Source organism: Cygnus olor, chromosome Z (assembly GCF_009769625.2).
Source record: "Cygnus olor isolate bCygOlo1 chromosome Z, bCygOlo1.pri.v2, whole genome shotgun sequence".
Classification (NCBI taxonomy): Eukaryota; Metazoa; Chordata; class Aves; order Anseriformes; family Anatidae; genus Cygnus; species Cygnus olor.
Window position 1 is genome coordinate 59,265,232 of NC_049198.1, and position 24,155 is coordinate 59,289,386.

A 24,155-nucleotide genomic window follows, 5' to 3' on the forward strand; every position below is an offset into this window, starting at 1 on the left:
CATGTTTACAGATGAAGTGCAAGATGGTGTTTGTTTCATGGAAGCTTTCCCTTTTATTCTTAAGATGTTACAAGATTTCACTAAAAATAACAGGCTAGCAACAACCATCATGAGGCACGTAAAACTTGACACATTAGCACAGGTTTACTCTTGTATGAGCTCTCCAGATGAAACAGCATCAGGTTTTAATTACCCATATACAGACAAGCAACAGCAGCAGGCATTTTTATAGCATTTGCCATAACACAGCCCAGGTGCAAAGCCTGCAGCACAACCTCGGCGGTCACTGTGGCAGCCCCGACGTGGTAGGGCAGGTGCACTCCCTGACGTGGCCCACAGTTGTGGTCTCTGGTTGTGCGTCCTGGCGGCTTCCCAGCTACGTGTCAGGACAAAGCTGATGTGTGCACCGCTCTCCCGTGCACCTGGGACTCCCTCACAAAGAAAACCTGTGAGTGGGGGGAGCATACAGCGCTCCATCAGGGGACCAGCAGTACGACCACGCTGGAGACACCGACCCACCGGTGCAGGAGCCAGGCAAGACACAGGCCTTGACACAGAAAGACCACAGCTCCTCGTCTGTGCTAGTACAAATGACATCCCCGTGACATGGCAATGGCAGGACAAGAGCAGGTGAACAAGGGAGGTGGGATGAACATTTTCATAATCTGCCTGAGGGTAGAAAGGGTTTGCAGAGAGATCTGGATAGTCTGGATCGATGGGCTGCATCCCATTGCACGACATCTAACAAGGGTAAGTGCCCAATGCTGTACCTGGGTCGTAACAACCCATGTACAGGGCTGGGAAGACAGGCTGGAAAGTTGCCCAGCAGAAAAGGACCAGGGGGTGCTGGCCAAAAGCCAGCTGGACATGTGCTAGCTTTGAGCACAGCTGGCCAAGGAGGCCAAGAAAATCCTGGGCTGCATCAGAAACAGTGTGGCCAGCAGTACTAGGGAAGCAATCATCCCCTTGTAGGTGACACTGGTGAGACCACACATCAAACAAATACTGTGTTTTGGGCCCCTCACTATAAGAAGGACATCAAGGTGCTGGAGCATGTCCAAAGAACAGCATGGAAGCTGGTGAAGGGCTAGAGAACAAGGCTTATGAAGAGCAACTGAGGGAGCTGGGGTTGTTTAGTCTGGAGAAGGGAAGGCCGAGGAGAGACCTTATTGCTCCCTACAACTACCTGAAAGGAGGTTGCAATGAGTAGGATGCCAGTCTCTTTTTTTAGGTTACAAGTGACAGGACATGAAGAAACAGTCTCAAATTGCACTAAGGGGGGGCTTAGATTGGATATTGGAAAGAATTTCTTCACAGAAAGGGTGGTCAAGCATTGGCAGGGCTGCCTAAGGAAGTGGTGAAGTCCCCAACCCTGGAGGTATTTAAGAGACGTCTGCATGTGGTGCTTAGGGACATCGTTTAGTAATGGCATTTGATAAATGAGATTAATGGTTGGACTTGATGTTCTTGAAGGTCTTTTCCGACCTAGATGATTCTATAATTCATGCAGAAATCAAGAACCACTGTGTCTTCCTGATCATGGGCTGCACAGAAAATTAGGGTAAGGCTAATGTTAAAACTACACCGCTAGAGCATGATGTGGGAGAAAAAGGCAAAAAGGTCATATACCTATTTGAAGAGGCTGAGTTAATGGGGTAATGGCCTACAGCTCATGCACACTACCGTAATAAAAAACACACTGGTACCACACAATCAAATCAGCTATTCTGTTAGCAGGATGCATCCTAAAATGTGCCTTTATGCATCAAGCCTTTCACAGAAGAGATGTAATCTTGTCTTATTTTCACAATGCCATGTACGCCATTAAATACACAGTATGTATGCCTCTGGAAATGATCCCAGTAATAGCCATTTCTATTTTATTTGTCTGTACAGGGAAAAAAAAAAAAAAAAAAAAGAAAACTCTTCTGAGAACAAATAATAACTATCTGCTCTTCAACCACACCTTGATTTCTGCAGGAAATCAAAAATACCTTTTAATTCACAGCTGAATCTGACTTTCACCCCATGGAATGAAATTTAGCTTGAAGCTTGTCAAGGAACTGAATTCACAAAGATCTAGGCTATGGCACAGAAATAAAGAAGTATCAGGTAGGGCTGCATATATTCCTCAACAGCATTCAATACTCTCTTCCTAATACTGTCTTGACTTCAGTCTCTACATACTATACTTCAACTAAATAGAAGAAATTGGCAAATATTTAGTCAATTCAATGACTTGCTATTTTTACAGAAAGCATGACATCTTTTAATGTCAGGTAGTTGTGCCATACTCCCAGCACAGAACTCTGACTTTAAAAGCGTAAGTGCTTCACCTAATTTAACCACAGGGTAGGCATTATGCTCTTTGTAAAATGAAGGTAATATGAAGGCCACCCTGTGAATATGGTTCTGGTCCCAGCTACTGAACACTCCCTGTTCCTTCCCTCTGTCTGCCATAGCTTTCCACAGGCCATTTTGGGAGGTCACCCAAGATAGCACTGCCCCAAGCCACTGCCTGCTCCGGCCAAAATGTCCCACCCTGTTTTCAATTTTCTTGCCTACCGAGGACCATAATCTCTTGGAGGAAAACGCTCTCCATGCTTGGTGGGTCCCTCCCAAGAGGAACTCCCTCCTCAGAGTAGGGGCTTGAGGACACAGCTGATCCAAGCAGACTTCAAAGTCCACGATCAATTTCCTGACTTCTAGGGTTCCACCAGCAAATGAACAGGCAGCCAACACGCCATACAATACCTCCTGCCAAACACGTCCTTCACAGCAAAGGAATACACTCCAAAACAGTAGCTCAACAAGCAGCCCAAGCATATCAGTCCACGACACAGGGATGCTGCCTCCCTGGCACAGTAACCACAAGCAAAGCAGGAGCAAGTTGCTGCTGGTCCATCTCACAGAGAACTGCCAACCAGGGAAGCATCGTGGCCGAGCACTGGCTTCAGGGCAAAGCATTAAAACAAAACAAAAAATATTAATCCTACTTTTATATCATAATTTTGTACTATTTATACTTTCTTCATTTTGTTTTCAACACCTCATGCAGAATTTAGTATTCGATTCTGTTCCTACCAATGGCTATTTCAAGACTTCAGTGCAAACACATAAAAAGAAATTATTACCAAAAACCTGAGTCAGGAAATAGTGAAAGTGAAAACACGACAATCAATGCTCTATTGGCAAACATCACAAACAGGATAAAGTTTACAGATGGAAAATCCTATCTGCTTTGTCTTTTACTCACCGTTTGATGACTTCGGTCACAGTAGCGCAGTCCAAAGTAATCTATCTCCACTAGGTTTAAGTGACGAAATACGTAGCCCAGGACAACGGACCCTTTCGTTGACTTCTGTGGGAAAGAATTTACAGACCCTTTTCACAAAGATGTTCTGCCTTTATCAGCTATGGGTAGTCACATTCATGCATTGTTAGCTTTGTCTAAAAAGAGGAGGCAGTTCCCTGTGCCTTTTACCAAAATTTCAGCTATACAGGAGAAAATATTTTTTCCTGATACATGTTTAATCAAACATTCTGTTAATACTATTAGGTAGCTGGCAAGTCAATAGATACAAAATACAATATAAACAAAAATAAAAATTCATTTGTACTTGCATAAACATGATACTCATGAACCAAGCATTTTTTCTTGCAAATTTCTTTTATCTGATCAAAACTCTGATTCCTGTGACATATTTTATTCTTAAATCATACTATTCCTTCAACTATTGGCCTGTCACTCAAACTCTGACAGTGAAGATCAGGAGGCAAAATTGTCCTTAAAACCTGAGCTATGCACCATTAGCTGCTCTGTTACTACTATTTGTAAGGCAGGTTGCATTTCAGTGTTTTCATTTAAATTATTTTTGATAGTAGAAGCAGGAAAATCCTACACACTGAATTGAAATAACCCCATTGTTTTCTTGATTATTACTTCACTGTGTGTCTGTTCCAGTATTAGTGAACAATGACAGGGACAATATTACAGACAACATTTTAGTGTTTATATTATAACCAGCTCACTTCCACCTGAAGGCCTCTTATTTTTTGTTTTGCCTTGCAGTCAACAACAAATAGGCTAGGAAGATAGAGAATAATTACACAGAATGATCCCTCCTCGGAATCAATTAAAGCCTAAATTCAACGTGAAAATATGGAAATAGTTCACAATTAGGTTTTGGCTAAAGACTTCACATATACATTCGTACATACACTCACAGGCCCTGAAATACCAATGCATACCAGCTGTCCTACACTTGGCATGCATAGTCACATAACAGTGAATAGCACATACACACTTCAATGGTGCGATACCAATGACCAGTTTAAAGTGGATTTCATAAACCCATTTACATCACCTTCAATCCTCTAGATTGTGCTAAACATGCATGAGAGAGATGAAGCAGAAAGTGGAGGCTGTGATAGTGTTTGTATTGTTTCGCTTTTTAGCCTAAGAAAAATAATTTTAAAATCAAAATGACAAATAGTGCTAATAAAAAAAAAATTAATTTAGGCTTGCTACTGAAATATCAATCACATGATAGCAAGGAAGATGCACCCATTCTTCTTCAGCTGGTTCATTTGGTCACCATTTGAACCTGGTCACACAGACAAGGTCAGTATAATTTCAGATGGACAATCACACTCTAAGAAAGCAATGGCAATGTAAACATCTGCGGTAGGGTAGGAGTTGCTTATTCATACTGTTCACCAAATTTAATAAATATTTGCTTAACCTAGGATATATTCTTGAATGATTCTTGCCATGGAACAGTCTAAGCAATAGTGCAGGTTATTTACACTAAGCAACTAGAATTAGATATTGTCTCAGCATGTACCATAAGATTTAATTATCAGCCACAAAACAGAAAACAATTTAGGGAAATGTATTGTAAAGGTAATCAGAAATTCCCTAAATCTCATTTTAGCATTTTGGATAAAGCACAGCAATACGGTGGTTTTATCATAAGATTCCTCAACAACAACCTGAACTTGGGCTGTAAGAGCAGTGTAAGGCATGAGTCAGTCTTGTTATCTTGTGACTATCAGGAGCACTGTAGCCAACACAGAAACAAACAAAACAAAAAAAAGCAAAATTAAACACACCTCAAAAAAAAAAAAAAGCTTAATTATTAGACAGTGGTGTTTCAAGACTGAAGCCATAATTGTTTTACTTTGTTTTCTCTTTAAATCAACTGCTACTCAAAGAAGCAAAAGTGATGTCCAACCAAAAAAAAAAAACACATATTTATCTCATCTTTCCTATTTCATATAAAGACAATTAACTTCATTAGAAATAACTGCTTAATTACCATTAAACAGTTACAACAACATCTTGGGAACCCAGTGCAGGACAGAAGTCCTAGGAAACAGACACAGTAAAAGCACAAAACCACCAAGCAGCCCTGACACCACACAACCTGCACTTCATTGTAAATTATTCTATTAAGGCATTAAGGGATAAATTACGGTGACACCTCAAAATGGGTACTAAATATTGGAATGATATTACAGACAGAAAGATCTCCACCATCAGCTACTCAGAGGCACAGGTTTTTGAAACAGTTAACCATATTTTGGTTAGCAAACCACTGAAGAAGGCATAAACAGAGCTGTCTGCCCTGTGACCCAAAGGGGGAAACTGGGAGCTGCCTACTGATGGGATGCTGAGACGCAGTGATCTTGATGCTTTAATTTGTTTTCTTCCAGTGAGCCGCCCTCTTCTCATCTGACCAGTGACATCATTTGTTTCATCAACTAGTTTTATCAGCAGAACTAAACAACAGTAATCTGGTGGCAAAGACAAAGCAGTTGGTTTTCCATTCAGGCATCCTACAAAAATGATACACAATTTTGGGAGCAATCAAAGATATGAAAATAACATAAAAGCTTAAGTCTTAAAAGAGTTGAACCTACGTAATTCTTCACCAACTTAGGATTCAGCTAGCCTTCTTGACAGTTTTCTTTTTTAGTCAGAATAAGTTTGCAATGGGCTCTTTGCAAATCTTTGGGACAGCTTTCCTTGCATGGAGGATAAAGCCAGTTTGTTATCCCTTAAAAACACTGAGGTTCCACACCTGATTTGGCTGAAATTAAAGACTTCCTTCTTTCTTTTCAGAGATAAATGCATAAAATACTTTTTAACTGCTTTTTACTTAAATTTCTAAGCTGAGAATGAACATAAATGCCTGTTAATTTATTCTCTTGACACAGCTCAGTTAGTGTTTCCATTGCTGCAGCTCCTGCAGAAACGTGATCCAGCTGTGGTGAAATGCTGAGCAAAACCATCCAACTTACAATGGCTGGCAGTTCCCCACCCCTGCGTCAGGAAGATGCTCACACTGTTGGCTATCCTCAGACAAAACATGCTGTCTGCCATCACCTCCATAGCCCTCCTTAGCAATGCCCTTCACACCCTGCCTCATGTACACAAGGCAGAGCTGCACAAGAGAAGTGCCAAGAGGATGGCACCGTGTAGCCCCCTATCACCCTAAACCCACTTGCTTAACCTCCCAGCACTGAGGAGCACCTTTCAGGTCCAACACTGACCCTCGCTGAAACCCCTCCAGCCTCATTTTCATTTAAAGTTCCCAGTTTAAGCCAACTGATTTCAGGGTTTCATGCAGGTAATTTGGCTCTCCAAGTGGAATCAGGAGAGGAATTTTGCTGATGAATCCCTAACAGGCTTCTTCTCAGGCCTGAAAAACATTTTTACTGCATTTGAAAAAAGTTTTGCAAACTCAGAAAAGCTGTCTTATTTTCCCCGACAAAAATACAGCATCAATCAGCAAAACTGCAGAGTACAACTACTGAAGATGTCAATAGGATTACATTCGCAACATATGACATCGCAGAAATTATATGATCTGCCTTGCATTAAGCTCAGACTTGCTAGAGGCTTGCATTCGTAGGAGGCAAACCCAAGTATATTTGAAAATATCATTGACAATGCTCTCAATCTCTCAGAGAACAAAGAATTTTTCAAATGAGTCATAACATCTTGCTCTACATGCTAGTACCGTGGCTTCATAAACCAGAAAGGCAGGTTTCTACTGGCTAAGGAAAATGACAGACAGAACATTCAGGAGAGAACTGATTTGGTTGTATTATTTTAATCAAAAAGAAATATCTCTTAAAAATGATATAGTATGATGCTTTAACATATCCACATTATGTATATGTGGTCACACAGAATTCTTCTCTTCTACACTGCTTTTTTTATTTTTTTTAAACTCCAGTGAGGTTTTCCTGGTCTGATCTTTTGTAATTCTCTCCTTTGTATTCTACACAGCAGTGCAAGCCAAATCTGATCAACAATCAATGCTAACTGAATTTAAAGACAAAGTAAGATGTGCAGCAACGTCTGCCTCAGTAGGATGCTAGTCACCCTCCCAGGAAGAAAGCAATATAGGCACTAAAGCCACTATTTACTTAAACAAACAAACAAAAAAAAGCCTTGTAATATTGTGTCTATTGGTTCAAGCACCCATTATGAAACCCTTCTCCTGAAAGTAATTCATTCAAGGGACTCTAATTCTTACTGCATAAATGCTAAGGAAGATGCCGATGAGTTCTTGAGCCCCTGCTTACAAGAAGCCTTAAAATTTCCATTTTACACAGCTGCTGTCTTTTGATATGCCATCCTTCCCCCTTGCAACCATTAAGTGTGTTGGAAAGTCACAGCTGATGCTGAATTAATTATTCTGCTTATATACTGGCATGAGGTAAGAATACAGAAGAGCAGAAGGTTTCTAATGTGGAAGAGCGAAGTTTATTAGAGTACAGAAAACCACGGGGGCAGCTACAGAGCACGACACCCAATTGTGCTGTAAGATTCAGGAACACTCGTGAGCCATCCCCAGACTTCCCAGCACAGGGACAGCATGGGTCACGCTGCTGACAGGCCCTTTGGGTGAGAAGTGCGTGTGATCTGCTGCTGCATGCTAGGCACTAGGCACTGCCCATGCAGGACATGGTGTGCTCACACACGCTGGAGATGGATCCCATGGACGGAGCAGGGAGAGGCAGGGAGCGAGCCCAGCCCCTGATGCATGTGTCAGAGGAACCTCGCGTGCACCAGCCAGCACCTACATGCTCAGGAAGACGCACTCCAAGTTTACACACCATTTTCAGAAACCAAATTGCAGCATTTTGCTCTAGGTAAAGGTTCCTAAGGGGAGATGAAAGTTTTGTATAAAAGCAACACATAGTCACGCAACTTAGGGTGAGTAGAGCCAGCAGTCCATCCCATTCCTGGTAGACATATAACAGGAACAAGCGTCTCCAAGCAGCATTTTCTCACTGTTCTTCTTCATCCAGACATTTTCCCCCCTTACCTAAAGTTCTGAAAAGACCATCACCTTCACACGTATACACACAGATAAAAGCAGCAAGTCACAGGGCTCTAAAATCCAAGTTCTTGGTGGTCTTCACCAGCACAGAACAAGTAACCGTTCTGCCCAGGGCAGTCAACCAGCTGGGCCTCAATTTGCACAATGCAAGTTCAAGCAGAGATCTTTAAATTAGCAAGCTTTAATATTTACAAATATTCACCTAGATGAAACAGCTTGACCTTAATTTGTGGAATGCATGTCCAAACAGAGAAGAATTTAAATTAGCGTTACTGTATATGTGCAATCATTCCTCAACAAAATCATGTAATATAAGTAAACACTTTCAGAAACTGAGGATTTAACACATACAAATGTAATACCACCGTCTACCCTAAGGACACAGCATACAAACGTGCAATCTGAATTGTACAAATCCATTTCTCTCTCTCCTCGTCTTTCACTGACAGCAGACATGCCAACTTTTTTTCAGCTTTTTTTTTTTTTTCCCCCGAGAACATCTCACAAGTTCACAGATTCACGGACAGACCTCTCCATCTGTGTTCCTAGGAACTCGACACAGCGCCTGCTCAGTCTGCTGGAATGCTATCTATGGCACTGATTTTTAACATGCTGCATGTTAAGATGCCTGTAGATTTGTTGGTTTTACTTATGGTCATCAAATTCATTCTGGTTAGGATGCGCTATTCTAGAAAAATAAGATGTAACTTTGGATGTTTAACTGTTTCAGCAACTGGTTTACCTGTCTCAAAATTACAAATACCTTTCAAAATGCACTTTTTTGGCAATTCCTTTTTCAGGGGAGGATTTCAAGGAGTAGGATCTCAAGCTGATTAAATCTTTCCCTTTTTAAATACTGCTCAAGTGCACTTGCATGATTAGTCACAGATAAATGTAAACTGATCTACTTGATTCAGACTAAAAAAAAAAGAAAGAAAAAAGAAAACGAAAAAGAGAACATACAAGAAAAAAAGTTTAAACAAATATTTACCAAAATAACTTCAGATCAGTAGGCTTCTTTTCTGAGGGTAGATAAGGATTTCACTGAGTAGTTAAAAGTAAGCATATGCTTCTTACTATTTTTATCATAAACATTAAGAAGTTGTTCTCAGCGAAGCATCCATAGGCCCTGCAAGTTTGTTTCTTTTGATTACTGTTATATGTCTGAAAGCAAATCTCTTGCTATACAAAGTGGATGGAAAACTGAAATTTGGGTAGCTCTTCAAGTAAAGCTCGGAGCTGCCCCAGACAGCAACAGTATTACTAAATACCACCAAAATTATCCAAAATTGTGTAGTGTAATCCCATCTTAGTCTATAGCACAGTAGCATTTGCAATTTAGCGTAGTCAGCTACCAAATATGCAGACAAAACACTAAGCCACATCACCATATAAACATAAGCAACTGTATTTACTTTGTATAACTGTGTAATTTGTACACACACATTCACTATAATAAGAAGTGCTCCAGGCAGAAATCAGAGTCCAGTGAAGACAACAAAGGAAAGATAGAGCAAGCAAGAGTAATAATGGAAAGACAACCAAGTTCTGGAAATATAATTAATACTTAATAATGCTTTAAAATTGATCTCTCATCAGTCATGAATGATATTTTGAAAAATTGCAGTAACTCATTGTGTGGAGGGATCTAGGCCTTATCTGTTTCATTTTAAGATCTGTCCACTAATCTACCCACTAATAATAAAATTATTCAGTTTGTTAACATTTACATTTTTACCAAACGACAGATGAGTTAAGCTACCTACAATAATGCACTTCCACTTCACATAGAAAAGAGCTCTTCTGAAGAGCTGAATACAAATGACCATTTCCATCATCCCCCTACACTTTGCATATTTCCTACATCACTGAAAAATTCATTATAATAATAATGAAGTCCCAAGAATACAGCATACAACCACTCACTTAAATGGTTCAGATGTTGGCTACTATTACTTCTCTACCCTTCATAAAATCTGTTTTAAGTCACAAGAAGAGAGAGCTGCATGGCCTGGTGTGTCTTCCCGACAGGCAGGGACCCTGCATGTCCCAGTGAGAGATGCTACAGAAGCAGTCCACCAGGTGAGGCAGAAGAGGAGCACACACAAATTCATGACCAGATGCTTCTCAGGGATTTACTGTAAATGGCACACACAGAAGATACGCCCCTGGGGACTGCCCAAGGCTCCTCAGGGGAGATGCAGAGATGCTGGTGCCCCAGGCTCGGGGAACACATGAAACCCTCCAAGTGCAGGGCAGGAGGGCAGTGGCCATCTTCTCAGAGCACGGTGCGGGGACTCCTGAGCTTCGTCCTTCCAGTTTGCACTGCCTCCAGCACGCAGCCCTCCTGCACATCCAGGCCAAGATCAGTTGCTGGCTCAAATTGTTGGTAAAAGAGTCTTTTTTTTGTTTTGATTCTTTCTTTTCTTAGGAACAAGAAGAATTGGAGGGAAAAAAGATCAGTATACATCTTGTTAATCCTCTACTTTGGCAATTCTTTCATTCAGAATGAATAGCTGTACTGTCAGAGCTGAGCATATGTGCAAAAGCTTGTTTGGACGGAGCACCACAAGACTCTGACCAAAGAGCAAGCCTCACTCTTGTCACAAGCAAAGTCCAAACTTGGTGTCCTTGTCATCACTTGCGCTCAGCCCTGGTCACACTGTTAACCTCTTGACCGTGTATTCTTGCAATGCCTCATAAATGTGAACAGCCTCGTTTTCTGTTTCTTGGAACACCCATTTCTGCTACCCCTTTACTGTTACCTGTGTTACCCATCCCATGTTGATTTTTGTGTATTTCCTTCTAGCATCCCCTCTTTGTCTAAGTCTTTTCAAAGCACTGGTCATGGGACCAGGAACAGAAGGATAACAATTACCAAATAAATTCTAAAGTTTTTCTTTAGCCTTTTTTCCCCTTCCCATGTTCAAGAGTTGGGGATAGGAATTAATTACTCAGAGGTTTAAAACTTTGTCTTCAAGTAGATTCACATCTCAAAGCCCTCCATAAAGCTCATTTCAAACATTTTTGAAAAAATTCTCAGACTTGTTTGTTTTTTTATCATTTTATTCAGTCACAGAACAATCTCATGATCATTCAGTCAAGAGACGTTACAAGAAACTCAAGAGGAAAAATTACCAGGAAAACAGTGGAATCATTCTTAGCTGCAAAGCCAATGGGAAGGACAAAGAGAGAATTTATTTTCTGAAAGGACAGAGGCTCCTTTTCTTCCTGGATCTGATTTGGGGGACATGGACAGAAGAAGGGGGAATAAACTAAAAAAGCAGCCCTTTGCTTGAAACAAGTCTTTCAGAGCACACACGACATATCTTGGGCTCTTCTGCATCTTTCCCTCTGCACCCTGCAATGACGCAGAGCTGACCTTTCCGTGGAGAAAACAGCTCGACCTGGATATGCAGGAGGGCTGTGTGTTGGAGACAGTGCAAGCTGGATGGACAAGGCCCTGTACGCCCCGCACCACTCCCTGAGAAGATGGCCACTGCCCTCCTGCCCTGCACTTAGAGGGTTTCCACGTGTTCCCCAAGTCCAGGGCACAAGTATCTCTTTGCGGTCTACTGCAGCATCCCTTGTGTGGAAACAGCCACGAAGCCCCGCTGCCTTTATTGCGGGCAGGATCAGTCGGTGTGGGGGCTGCAGCATGGCGCAGAGGCAAGGTGGGGTCGAAGCAGCCCACCTTCGGTACAGTCAAGGTACTTCTTTCCATCCATCAATTGCAAACTGAGTGTTTTTGTACTGTATAGTTAACAGCGCAACCAATCGGCTATAAAAAATAAATTGTACATCCGTCTTTTGTAAAGCTTTCATAACTCAGTTGCTGTGATGCTTCCTGTTAAACTGATTTGATTCTACTAAAACTTAGTTCTCATTAAAATTTTTCGTAATGTCCATCTGGAAATTTGTTTGAAAAAAAATAAAGACTGCATTTGCCAAAAATATTTTTTTTAAATAGATATTCCTTAAGAGAACAAAGGAAAATACACTGAAAGTATTTGTGTTACAGAGTAGTTTTCTAGATACGCTTATTAGCAAACCCTGCCCACAAAAATAAAAAAAAAATAAAAAATGAAACTGTTTGCATCAGGACAAGAATAACTTATTCATTAGCACGCTGTAATGGCTCTGTAATGGGGGAACTCTATACTCCTTCATTCTCTTCTGCCCTTCTCAAATTTCTGGTTGTCCCGAAGACTTACTATCCAGTGCCACATACTGCACAAGGTCATATTACCATTTCACTGGTACTGGGCTGCATTCAACTTTAACAAGCTTGACTGAAAACAAAACAAAACAAAACCCCTCCATGGGAAAGGAAGAACTCTAACAGACTTGCAGCAGCAAAGAGGAATGAAAGGCCATTCCTGCCACAGCCCCTCACTGCTCTTCACCCTCTGACTACTGCTGCCTGCCCCCTCACAGCAAGGACGCCTCATTCAGCTGTCATTCAATTCCTGAATCACTGCAGATCTCAGCCCTGGGTATTCAGATATATCACAATCCAAGCTTTTTTGTTTGTTTGTTTAAAAAAAAAAAATGAATGATGTCCCTGCACACTAAAATAAATTAATAAAGACAATTAAAGCAACCTACAAACTACTCATTCAGGCTCTCGCATGTGTGTACTACATCAATTGTTACCATCAATTTTTTCTCTTTTCCACTTTGATCCTTCTTCAACTCACTTCGTCACTCCCTCCTGCCAGTCTCTTCCTTGTCCCCCCACGAATCAAGCCAGGAAATTTTTACACAGTGCTGTATTGGGGGATGGGTAGCACAGAAAAACATCTGATAGCTCCAGACACAGGCAACTTGTTTGCAGCTCTGGCACCCAGACTGAAGCACCAGCAACACCAGTTATACAGATGAACTGGCTGTCACTGGGACCTGACAGGAACCAGAAGAAATATCATCCTTAATGAATTTAACTAATAGAGTTGGAGTAAATCTCTTCTGAGATATTTTAGTGTTATAAACTGGCTCGTTATGGGCATATTTTTAAAAGAGACAGCAAATAACATATCCATGGCACGGTAACCACATTGATAGTAATTATCATGAAGACTTTGCTTCAAAAATCTTCAAACAACAGTTGCGTGGACTTCCTTTGCTATGACAGCCAAACAAATTTTAAGTTGCTCCACTCTTGGAAATAACTAATCTATTTTGAATGAAGCTTTGTAAAATAATGCAAGTCACAACAGAGTTCAAAACTTGATGACTGGCACACCTACAAACAGACCAAACAGTTTCAGTAGTGGTAGCAAACCTCTCCCTAATAACCTTCATTCAGAAAGATACAACAAGCTTTTCAGACCGAATTTACAGATATTTCCTTAAGTTTTTCATAAAAGAGTCAGTATTGTTCTAAACTATTTCTTGAGCATGAAGCTCTAGTGATAGCCCAGCTTCCACATACATTACTTTTCCTCTGAAAAACTAGATAACAGTATCCTCCGTGCAATTATAAGGAAAGCTACAGGAAGTTTTAATCATCCCACTTCTCCCAGCGGCATCTATTCCTTCTCCCTTTTAGTATTAAACCTTTCAAATGACAACTTGATGTTAATCCCAGTGATCCAGACAAGGAAACTACCTTCTCAATGCTTAGTCTTCATCTGCTCCCTAAAACTGTTAGTATACTCCAAAGTGCCTTTACATACTTCCAGAAAATTGCATGTGCATAAGAACACGATATTGCATGTTTGCATGCAAGAAACTGTAGGTTGGTCTTCAATCAGTCAACATTGAGCAGCTACTTGACCATTAATACTAAATATGTGTTGGCAGTTTACAGCATATAACGTTATAGATTGCCTTCTGATTTTTCTTATTGACCTGTAAAAATTTCAGATATAACACAGTTTTGATTGTACATACAGAATGTTTCATATGCACTGTATATCTTTAGAGATAATCCAGAACAATTTCTCTAGCATTTAATGTACAATCTGACAAGATTAAGCTGTAAACTCATCAATAAAAAATAAAATTGCCAAAATCTCCTTATTTTTAGTAAACTTATGTTTAATGTATCAAGGCTGTTTGGGAAAGCTGTTTTTAAGATGAGGATACAAACAAAGAACTGCTATACATTTTACTTTGAAGTCTAATCCTGCAGAAGGTTTTTGTTCTTTGATTTGGAACCTACAAAGAAACTGAACATCTTAGAAGTACATGGTAGCTGCCTACTTGTTCTAACATAAACATTACACATATTGAAGAAAAAAAATAAGACAAAAATCACACCTAACCCACACATCCGCAATACATCCCCCTGAAGGAGAAGATAAAGTGATTATACCCATGTGCAATATCAGATTGATTTCTTCACTCTCAGCAGATAGACACGATAGCAATAAGCACAGCACAAGGATCTATACAGAAAACAAGAATATAGCACACCGAATTTTGCAAACCCAAACTTTTCTTTCTTTACATCTAGTATAAATCTAGAAAACATTCATTAGCAAGTGTTCTAGTCTATTCATTAGCAAAAGTGTTCAAAGAGATGGGAGCAGTTAACCCGTTAAATGCCCACAGTCTAAATTTTGTGACTAATGAAAAATGTATCCTTTCAGCACTTTCATTATCAGACTCGAGAGGTTAATTAATAAAATGCCTCAAGCATGCTGTCCTTTGCTAATGGGGGTGGCTGTTTGTGGTACTTCATAGTCTGCTCATACATCTCATGCAAGAAAGAAAATGAAACAAACAAAAAAAACAGCTTTTTGAATAGAGACATGAATTAAATCACAAAAAACAGCTTTTTGAATACAGACATTCATTAAATCAGACATATTTTGCATTAGAAAAAATATGCCAGTTAAAACGTGAGGACAAAAATATCTGTACAGAATCTACTAGCGATGCAAAAATAACCGAATGAGCTTTTTCACTTGCGGGGAATTTTGAGAATTGGAGTGAAAACCTGATCCTGCTTAAATCAATATGAATTATATCACTGAATTCTGGGGCAGAAAACTTTAAGTTAATGTTGGAAATAAGATTTCTATCACTTACATTATAACATTTATGATGAAAACAGTCAAGGCGTTGAACTAAAAATCTGTTTGAAGTCAACAATTGCTCACAGGGGAGACAACAGAGCACAATCACTTTGGACCCAAGCAACAACTCCAAATTTCCTTCCAATAATCTAACAGCATAATAACTGAAGATTAATTAAAGCAAAATAAATTATGAAACTGATGACTGATAGTAAAAACTTTTCTGTTTAATTCGCAAGCTTGCAGGTAAGCCGCTAGTGTGCTGTCAGGAGTCTCCATCAGCATATCTCCAGTTCTGCAGCAGTTGTGCCTTGCCACAGAGCCGTAGACAAACCTCAAACAATTGTGCTTCAAAGTAAGTTACTTTAAAGTACAGAAAACACCCAGTGCACTTTCACTGTAGGCAAATCACAACACACTCTGTGGACTAGACTGCTAAACTTCAAATAGAAAATTACTGCTTTCATTTTTAGTTTGCTTGAAATGTACTAGGTTCTATCTCTTTTTTGAAGCCAACATGATTATTCATTCATCTGTGATATACGTTAAATACAAGACTTTTGGCAGCATTACTTCTGATTACATTAAATATAGCTTATTGTGTGATTTTGACTTGATCCTATTCACACTGAAATAAAAAGGCAAAAAAAAATTGTTTGAAGATGGAAGGCCCACAGTCTTGAGTTTTAATCTCACTGCTTAGTGATAAAATAATAGTTTGCTTACAGTACAATTAGCAGCATATTCAGCTGGACTGAATAAAGTAACAGCCCCCAAGTCTCCCCTCTCCCCCTCCTCCATTTTAATTAACTAATAAACACAATTTTTGTAAGTTTTTCAGGCGTGCTACATCATGTGGATGTAAACCATGCCCACTATCCACCATTTTGGCAATGGGCTATACATTCCCCAGTACTCAAGGTGTAGTTACAAAGTCAGTGACATATTGCTCTGGAATATGGGTGTCACTAAGTACCCTTCCTTGTACAATAAAGATTTTATTTTTTTCTGATGATATATACTCTTAGTCACAAAACCTCACTGGTGATGATAATCACATCAGGACTGTCATGAGACAGCATGAAAAATCAGGACCTTAAAATATATACATCTCAATGTACATAGTTATCATACATACAGTTATTCAAAAATAATTTTAGGGATTTGTTTAAAAGTTGAAATGTCTGTTTTGTCACTTAAATAGACCCCAGAATACCGACACATTCCAGACAGGGGGAGGTCTGAAACTTCATCACATGTAGCTAACAGAAGGAGGACAGAGAGCAAGATTTCAAGCAGACTACCTTCCCAATGTAAGGTGCAGTTCTACATGAAAAACCATCTCACAGGTAGTTTTCTCTCAAATTTGCACCATACAAATCCAAAACAGTCTAATATCCATCTACACCACAGTAAGGATTCATCCTAGAACCATTTCTGCCAAGGTCTGCTCCCAAGCCACCATGATATACCTCAGGCACAGAAAAGGACCAAGGCCTTCATTTATTTGTCCTGGGAACAACTACAGTTTCTTAAAGTGTAAAATACCCACAAAACAAATATCCTCAAAGACAGTGTTAATCAACATGGCAGTGTTAACAAATCTAGGCATTGCTCAACCAGGAGGTGAAGGTGTCACACATCCCCTTTCTTCCCTGCGCTGAAGAAATGATGAACTGCAGCCTGCTCATTTCCTACTCCTCTAAGCTGCTCCTGAGAGCACAATGCCACCTGGTTTCACTGAAAACAAACCGAGATAGCACAGATCTCCCAGCTAAATTGACATGCCTAACAATGTTCAAGGGACGCTTCGGTAACACCCTCAATAATATGCTTTAATTTCTGGTTAGCCCTGAAGTCGTCAGGCAGTTGGACTAGGCAACATTTATATGTTCCTTCCAACTGAACTACTCTATTCTGTTCTAAATAAATTCGTTGTGTTGTGACCTACTACAGCCTGCTAATTTCTCTGCCAGAAACCTGCTGGGAAGTTTAGGCTGAAAGTGTCTTATCAGTACTGAAGTGAACAAGACCCCAAACCGTGCTAGTTACACCAGACGATGACCAGTTACCCAGTCACAGCACAGGCCTCCAAGGCACTTGAAATATCCAGTTATGCAAAATGTGAGATTTTACCATGAAGTTGGACAACTTCTTGAGATAGCTATGCTGTGAGATATATATCTGAGACTTATATCTAGCCTGGGTCCAGCTAGCAATGTGTATCTCACTCATCTGTTGTTAAGGAAGAGTTCATTACCTCCAAGTGTCCAAGGCTTTGACACTTCCAAGGCCAGGCCTGGGCTTGCCACCACACAACCCCTCACAAAAGGCAGTGACTGCCCTCTTTAATGGATAAGTTGCCAACACCATCCCTGTATCTTCCCTGTATTTTCAATTCCCAAAACATTTCAGATAAGAGATGAGAGGGGAAAAAAATTCACTGATTGAAGGATGATCAAAGATTGTCCTGGTCAACTAACAGAATACGGAGAATAACCAAGTTAGACTCTGAAGTTTTGCCTTGCCCTGGTCTGAGTGGAAAGCCCAGCTTCTCCCAGAATTAAGTTTTCACTGTTTTACACTGTAACTGTACGCATAAATACACTCTGTAGTTGTCTGAAGGCTTTTATATGCTCAGCTATTGACTGGTTGTTGGGAAACTGTGAAGAGATGCTGTACTGACATTGCACTTTGAAGACATCCTCAAAGCCTGAACTAAGCTGCTGACATTTCCTTTATAAAAAGAAACTGATGGATTTGGGGATGTCACAGTTTGGCACAGAAACAGCACAGTCTGATAATCAAATGCAGACAACAGAAAGCAAGTGACTTAAGAGCAAGTATCACCTCTACTCTGTCCTTTCTGTGCTACTGCAAGATAAACCAAACAGGTAAACCCCTAACTTCCAGAGCTTGCTGCTCTTTTAGTCCTCTATGTAGGTTGCACAAGCTCAGATAGTGTGTTTTTTCTCTTATCCCAGGATTCAGTAAAATTTTAGCCTCTACTGATTTATCCCAACTGAAGAAAGACGGTCCTGAATTCCAGCACTTGAGACCATGTCTTTCCCTCCTCGTTGCACTAGAGGAGATGCAGAATCTTTCCACAGATTAGAGTTACCAGGCCTCACGATTTGTGAGCAAAGCAATGAAGAAGACACTTGCACAGCTATATTAAGAATGGTCAATCCAGACTGTTCTGCTCAGAAACCAAGACAGATTTTGCTCAATTCAGACTTGCTGTTTTTGACAACTTTTCATTTTTGCCACAAAGCAGAAATAATATTTGACTTGACCATCTTGCTAAATGAAAAGAACCCAATTGTTATCCACTTGAGAGCTGCAATAAGACAAAACAACAGTAGAACTTTTGGTTAGGTAGGGCAACAGTAACAGGTCTCTTAAGCCAAATGATCTGATCAACAATGCTGTCTGGGGATGAAAGTGGTGGTTTCTCATCACTGTACACCTGAGGTAACTCTCCAAAATAAGCCCTCTGTATCACTCTGCTTTGGGCTATCATTACAGGATTAAAACTTGGTTTAAAAAAAAAAAAAAGGACAATTAGAAATGTCCTAGTACTCTTAACTGATACTAGAACATGCCTAATGTTAAAGGTAAGGAGGAAAGAGCATGTTAATATTCAAAGACCCTGAGATGCTTACACATCTGTATTGACTTCCTTTTGTCCACATCGATTTTTAGTGTAATTATTAAAGCTCCTCATGATCTGACAGCAAAGCTTTCTTTGGATTTTTTTTCCTCAAAACCTCAATGTCACAATCATTCATTCCTGTAAGAAAAGAAACAGTATCATACTCTGATACTCACCAAAATGCTTATTCAATAGACTTTTTTTCTGTTTGTGTGTTTGTTTTGGAGTGGAGGGGGCATAATTTCACTTAAGTCAAAATTGCTGAGCTATATCATGGGAGAATTCAGCCTTTTCTTCCTGGACATGATATAATCACACAATACCAATATCCAAGAAGATAGATTAGGTTATTTACCCAAATTATCCTAAAGAATTGTATGCTTTAGATCTAAACCAGTTAAACTTACATTCTAACTGCCTAATTCAGATTAAAAGAAAAAATATATATATATATACACACACACATTCCTGGTCCTGAAGCCTAATTTCACGTTGAATCCCTAAAGAACATTGTCATAGATTAACTGAACGATGGAAAAGGAAAAAATCCCCATCTGTTTAATTTTATTAGTGCAACAAGTCCTTAGAGTCAAAACTTTGCGGTCTCTTCAACTGAGGGAGATTAGAACAGCTTCAGTGAGGGCCCCAGGGCAATTTACACTGCCTGAAAACACTCAATATTCAAAGCTGTTACAAATCAGTTGGCTATAGTGTTCCATGCAAAAAATCTAACGGAAAAGTTTTCATAGTTTAAATGCACAGCTGTTAAAAAACCAAAAACTTTGTTTAGTAAATTCAACAGCAGAATAATGTAAGCCCCATCATGTTCTTCTACACAATGTTTGCTCTCAAATCTATAATGAAAGAGAAAAGGTACATGACTCCATCATCAAAGCCAAGTGGCATAACTAAGCTTCAAAAATATTTCACCATTTGACAACTGACGTAACTGTTCTGACAGCAGACAACTAATGGTGTCATACTGCAGCATGCACTGTACAAACAATTTAATTTAAAAAAATGTATTTCACAGAATCATTTAAACAGACAATGTTTAACAAATTAAACAGTAAACTGAGACCCAAGGAACTCAGACTGGCAAATCTAGGATTTCTATTGTATGGAAAAGGCTATTTGGCTGCTTCTGGTAATTTACCTGAGAAACAGTTTGCCTCATTAAAAATAACAAGCAGAGTAGATTACCACTAGAAGCATGAAGAGGACGGATATTTCTCTCCAACTCATTTTGCAAACACTTTAATACCTACTTTTGCCTACCTTCATAAACTAGACCTGAAACACCTGGCACTGGGTGCAGTCAGTCTGGCATATTCACACCTCCACCATCCTGGGAACCTTCCAGGTTCATTAAGATCAGAAATTACATATCAAAAGTCTAGATAACTTATTATCATCATAATCTAGTCAGCGATAAAAGATAGCTTTTTTGCATGTTACATATGGGCAGACATGAGAAAATTCATGTCTGTTTCCTACTCTGTACTGACTGCCGCAGTCATCTCTTTGATTAAGCTTCCTCTTCTGTAAAACCGGGTTATGAGTCTGGCCTCACTACCATACAAAACTAGAATAAATTTTCAAGAAGATGATTAAAGACGCACAGGTAAAGAGAAAGCAACATGACACATTTCCACTGGTTGTAGGCTGTTCTGACACAGTAAGCCAATATCTTTCTTTGCTGATAGATGTGCTTTTCCAGAACAGAAGAAGCAACATCTCACCAGTCTGAGCTTCAGTAAAATAACTGGTTTGCCATTATGTATGAAGTTATTGATTAAACTGGATAAAGTATTATTTAGTAGAGGAACTGTGAAACAGCCAACAATCTGGTTGAACAAAAAATAACTGAAAATTTTTCCTTTTTAAGGGAACATTATCAAAACAGGTTCCTCATTCTTCCTGAAGGTGGAATATACATCACTTAGCAGTATTTGCATTTCTGCAATTAAAACAAGTACCAGTATAAAATTAAAAGGTACAAAAGAAGAGGACAGACACACCTTTCAGGAAGAAAACTATCTGGAGGACAGGATCAATAGAAATGAGGTGCAATGCAACAGGAGAAAATTGCAAGGACATGATCTCACAGACGAAAACAATACATTTCTGATACAGCTGAAAAAGCACTAAGCAGCAATGAATGGGGACACAAAGGATGAAGACGTATTTGTTAAATTCAGATCAGCTAGCACTTGTCACGGACACCTTGAGTGAATGGTTTACAAGGTGGTCTGACAAAGCTTCAGCAAAGGAGTGATCCACTGCCTTTTTGATATTCTGCTGATTTGCAGGGCTCTATGAAGTGCCTCGGCGCCCTAGTCACACAGATTACCACCCCAAAGAGAACACAATATGCCCTCTGAGCTTTCCAGTCGACCTGGAATTTCTATCACGCTACACTAGTATTAATGTAAAGGCAAGGATTGTCTGCAGTTTTACAGTCATAAATTAAACAAAGATCGCTGGTAGGTTAGAGACAAAAAGAACAGTAAATTCACACAAAGGGATGTACAAAGACCTGGTGATAAACTGGGGTGAAGCTCCACAGAGTGTCCACAAACACGGTTAAGGGGCTGCCGCATGTAACATACAAGAGGCTAAGAAAACTTGCATTGCAGAGAAGATAAGGGAGGATGCAGATACAGTATGAAAACACAGCCAAACTCTCACCAAGGACGCACAATAAGAAGAGGAAATGATCACAAGACAGAGCAGGTGAACTTCCCTAATGGAGAGTGTGTAAGTGCAGGAAAACGTTGCCCACAGTTTATGGTGCCCCTGTGGTCAAAGACAATCAAAGCTCAGCTGGGAAAGGTCCTGAGCAATCAGGTCTAACCGGGAGGGCAGGGGGGCTGCACGACCTCCAGAGGTTCCTTCCAACTTATATGACCCTATCATATCACGTAACCGCCATGCATTACACACGGTAAAGAGAGGAATGCTGCGTATCACATGCATTTGGGTGAAAGTAGAGGTGATTGTTACTTCACAGCACTAGTAGCTTAGGCAAGGATGCCCCTGTTCTTCGCTTTGACTGACATGGTAAGAGACTATCCCACGTACAGAAAACATTAAAGAAATGTTTGTAGCTGATATCACTATATACACTGGAAAAAAAATGGGGGAAAAAAGACATTGGAAAGTGGTCTGCAAAATTCCCAGCTCCTAACAGAGCCTCTGTAGATAGGCAGTCAAGAGCCAACAGGCATTATCTATATTTTTTTTATTTTTAAAGTTTTTAAACAGTACACTTATTCCAAGACAATAAAATATTAATTATCCAAATGCTATTTATTTTAACTTTGAAAACGTAATTTGAAGGTACAAATACATAAACTGAAAAAAATTAATTTTTATTACAGTGATAGCATGATTAATACACAGTGCACACGCTCATAAAGATGACACCCACAAAAATACTTTATATTCACTTTTATATTGGTTATATTTACAGATTTATTTTTATATAAAAGGAAAGCAGGAGTTCAAAAAGGTTAATCAAATCACATTAAGTTACATCTTCACTGTAAGGAAATATTCTACTGTTAACTAGCAAGCCTGTGTAACTTCAAAAGCAAATACACAAGACAGGTTAATATATAAAGTCGATCACAACATTAACTTCTGTTTACCTTTAGCACAATTTCCAGAAGTGTCACCTCTTGGGAGTTTCTAAAGGGAATAGTTAGATAGGTCTGGGCCAGCAATACTTGTCATGACTTCCTTTAAACAATTATTAACAGAAGTCTCTTAGTTCAAGCAGCCTACTTTCAATAAATTACCGTGCTGTCAACAGGTCCACCTCGAAACAATGTCACAAGCATCACAATGACCAGCATAGAAGCCTTTTTAAGCACAATACAATCTGATAGCTTGGCATTAATTATAACATAGATGACTGGCTTTACAATTCTTTCATTTGCTTTTGTGTTTCACGTTTTGATTCAACCAATTTATCTACACATACTACCATGAACTATTACTGTTTAAACGAGAAAACTGTTTGGACAGGTTAAATGGGCCTAACTATTATCACCCCCATTGTAGCAGAACAACACTGATTTTCTTTTGGAAAAGGCAATGCCACAGTGAATTTGCTTACACTTACTAACTTGCTGAGGAAAGTAAACCAGTCCTAACGGAAACTGGAAATTAGTCTTTCATTCTCCAGTAATTATTGCTCAGGAACTGGCACAAAATGAAAAAAGATCTATGTCATTATATGCAGAAGATATGTCAGAAGTTAGCATTGATCAGTAGGTGTAATTTCTGACACCTATGTAGAGATCCAGATTTGCTATGTTTTGGAAACATACTGTGGACGATGAAACACATCTCTCTTACATGTAACTTTTGTTAAAAGGCAGACCTCTTGCTATAGCCTTATGGATTACACATTTCACAGCCAGATCTGTGGATCCATCAGGTTTTCTTAAAGTTATGATTCATCTTCGTAACTCACTTATACATGGAAATGAGAAAGACAGTATTTGAAAAATCCTAAATTGACTACCAAATTACAATTATCTTCATCTGAAATTTTCTTTTTTCTACGAACAGAAATAATAGCTATCTGACTGCAAAACTAAGGTAGACAATATAGCTTCCTCACACTTGTCATACCCCAAATAATACAAATAAGTAAATTAACTGTTTTCTATCTTTCAAGACCAAATTTTGAAGAAAAAAAGAAAAGGAAAAATAAATAAATAAATAAATAAATAGAAAGATTGTTGCAAAACACAGGACATGTTTCTGAGCTGTAAAAAATAAGGAAGTTTTAATGTCTTGGTACAGTGAATAATGTGCTAGGTAGCACCACAACTGTGTAAGGTGAACATTTAAAAGGAAAATTTATTTCAAGGCAGTGTTGCCCTTTAAGCTTTACACTTAAATACCTTTCTGGGAACATTTCTAATACTTCTTCACATAACACTTCATGCAGAAAAATGTAAGAAAACAATTATTCCAAGCTTATATAGCTTCAAAACCAACATATAAACATCATTTCCCAGAGTGAAATACTATTGCTTTTATAACCTCTGCAATATAGGCAGCTACCTAACTGATGTCTTCAGTTACGCCTGTACACTG

At 39.3% G+C, this 24,155-nt stretch overlaps 1 protein-coding gene across 2 annotated transcripts in view; it reads right to left on the reverse strand.

Moving 5' to 3' along the window:
• The window catches only part of EPB41L4A (erythrocyte membrane protein band 4.1 like 4A), a 134,820-nt gene that overhangs the window by 81,641 nt on the left and 29,024 nt on the right, over window positions 1–24,155 (reverse strand). For both annotated transcript variants that reach the window (XM_040541487.1, XM_040541486.1), the window contains exon 2: window positions 3,257–3,361. In XM_040541487.1, coding sequence (XP_040397421.1) covers window positions 3,257–3,361 — 105 coding nt within the window. The remainder of the gene's footprint in view (window positions 1–3,256; window positions 3,362–24,155) is intronic.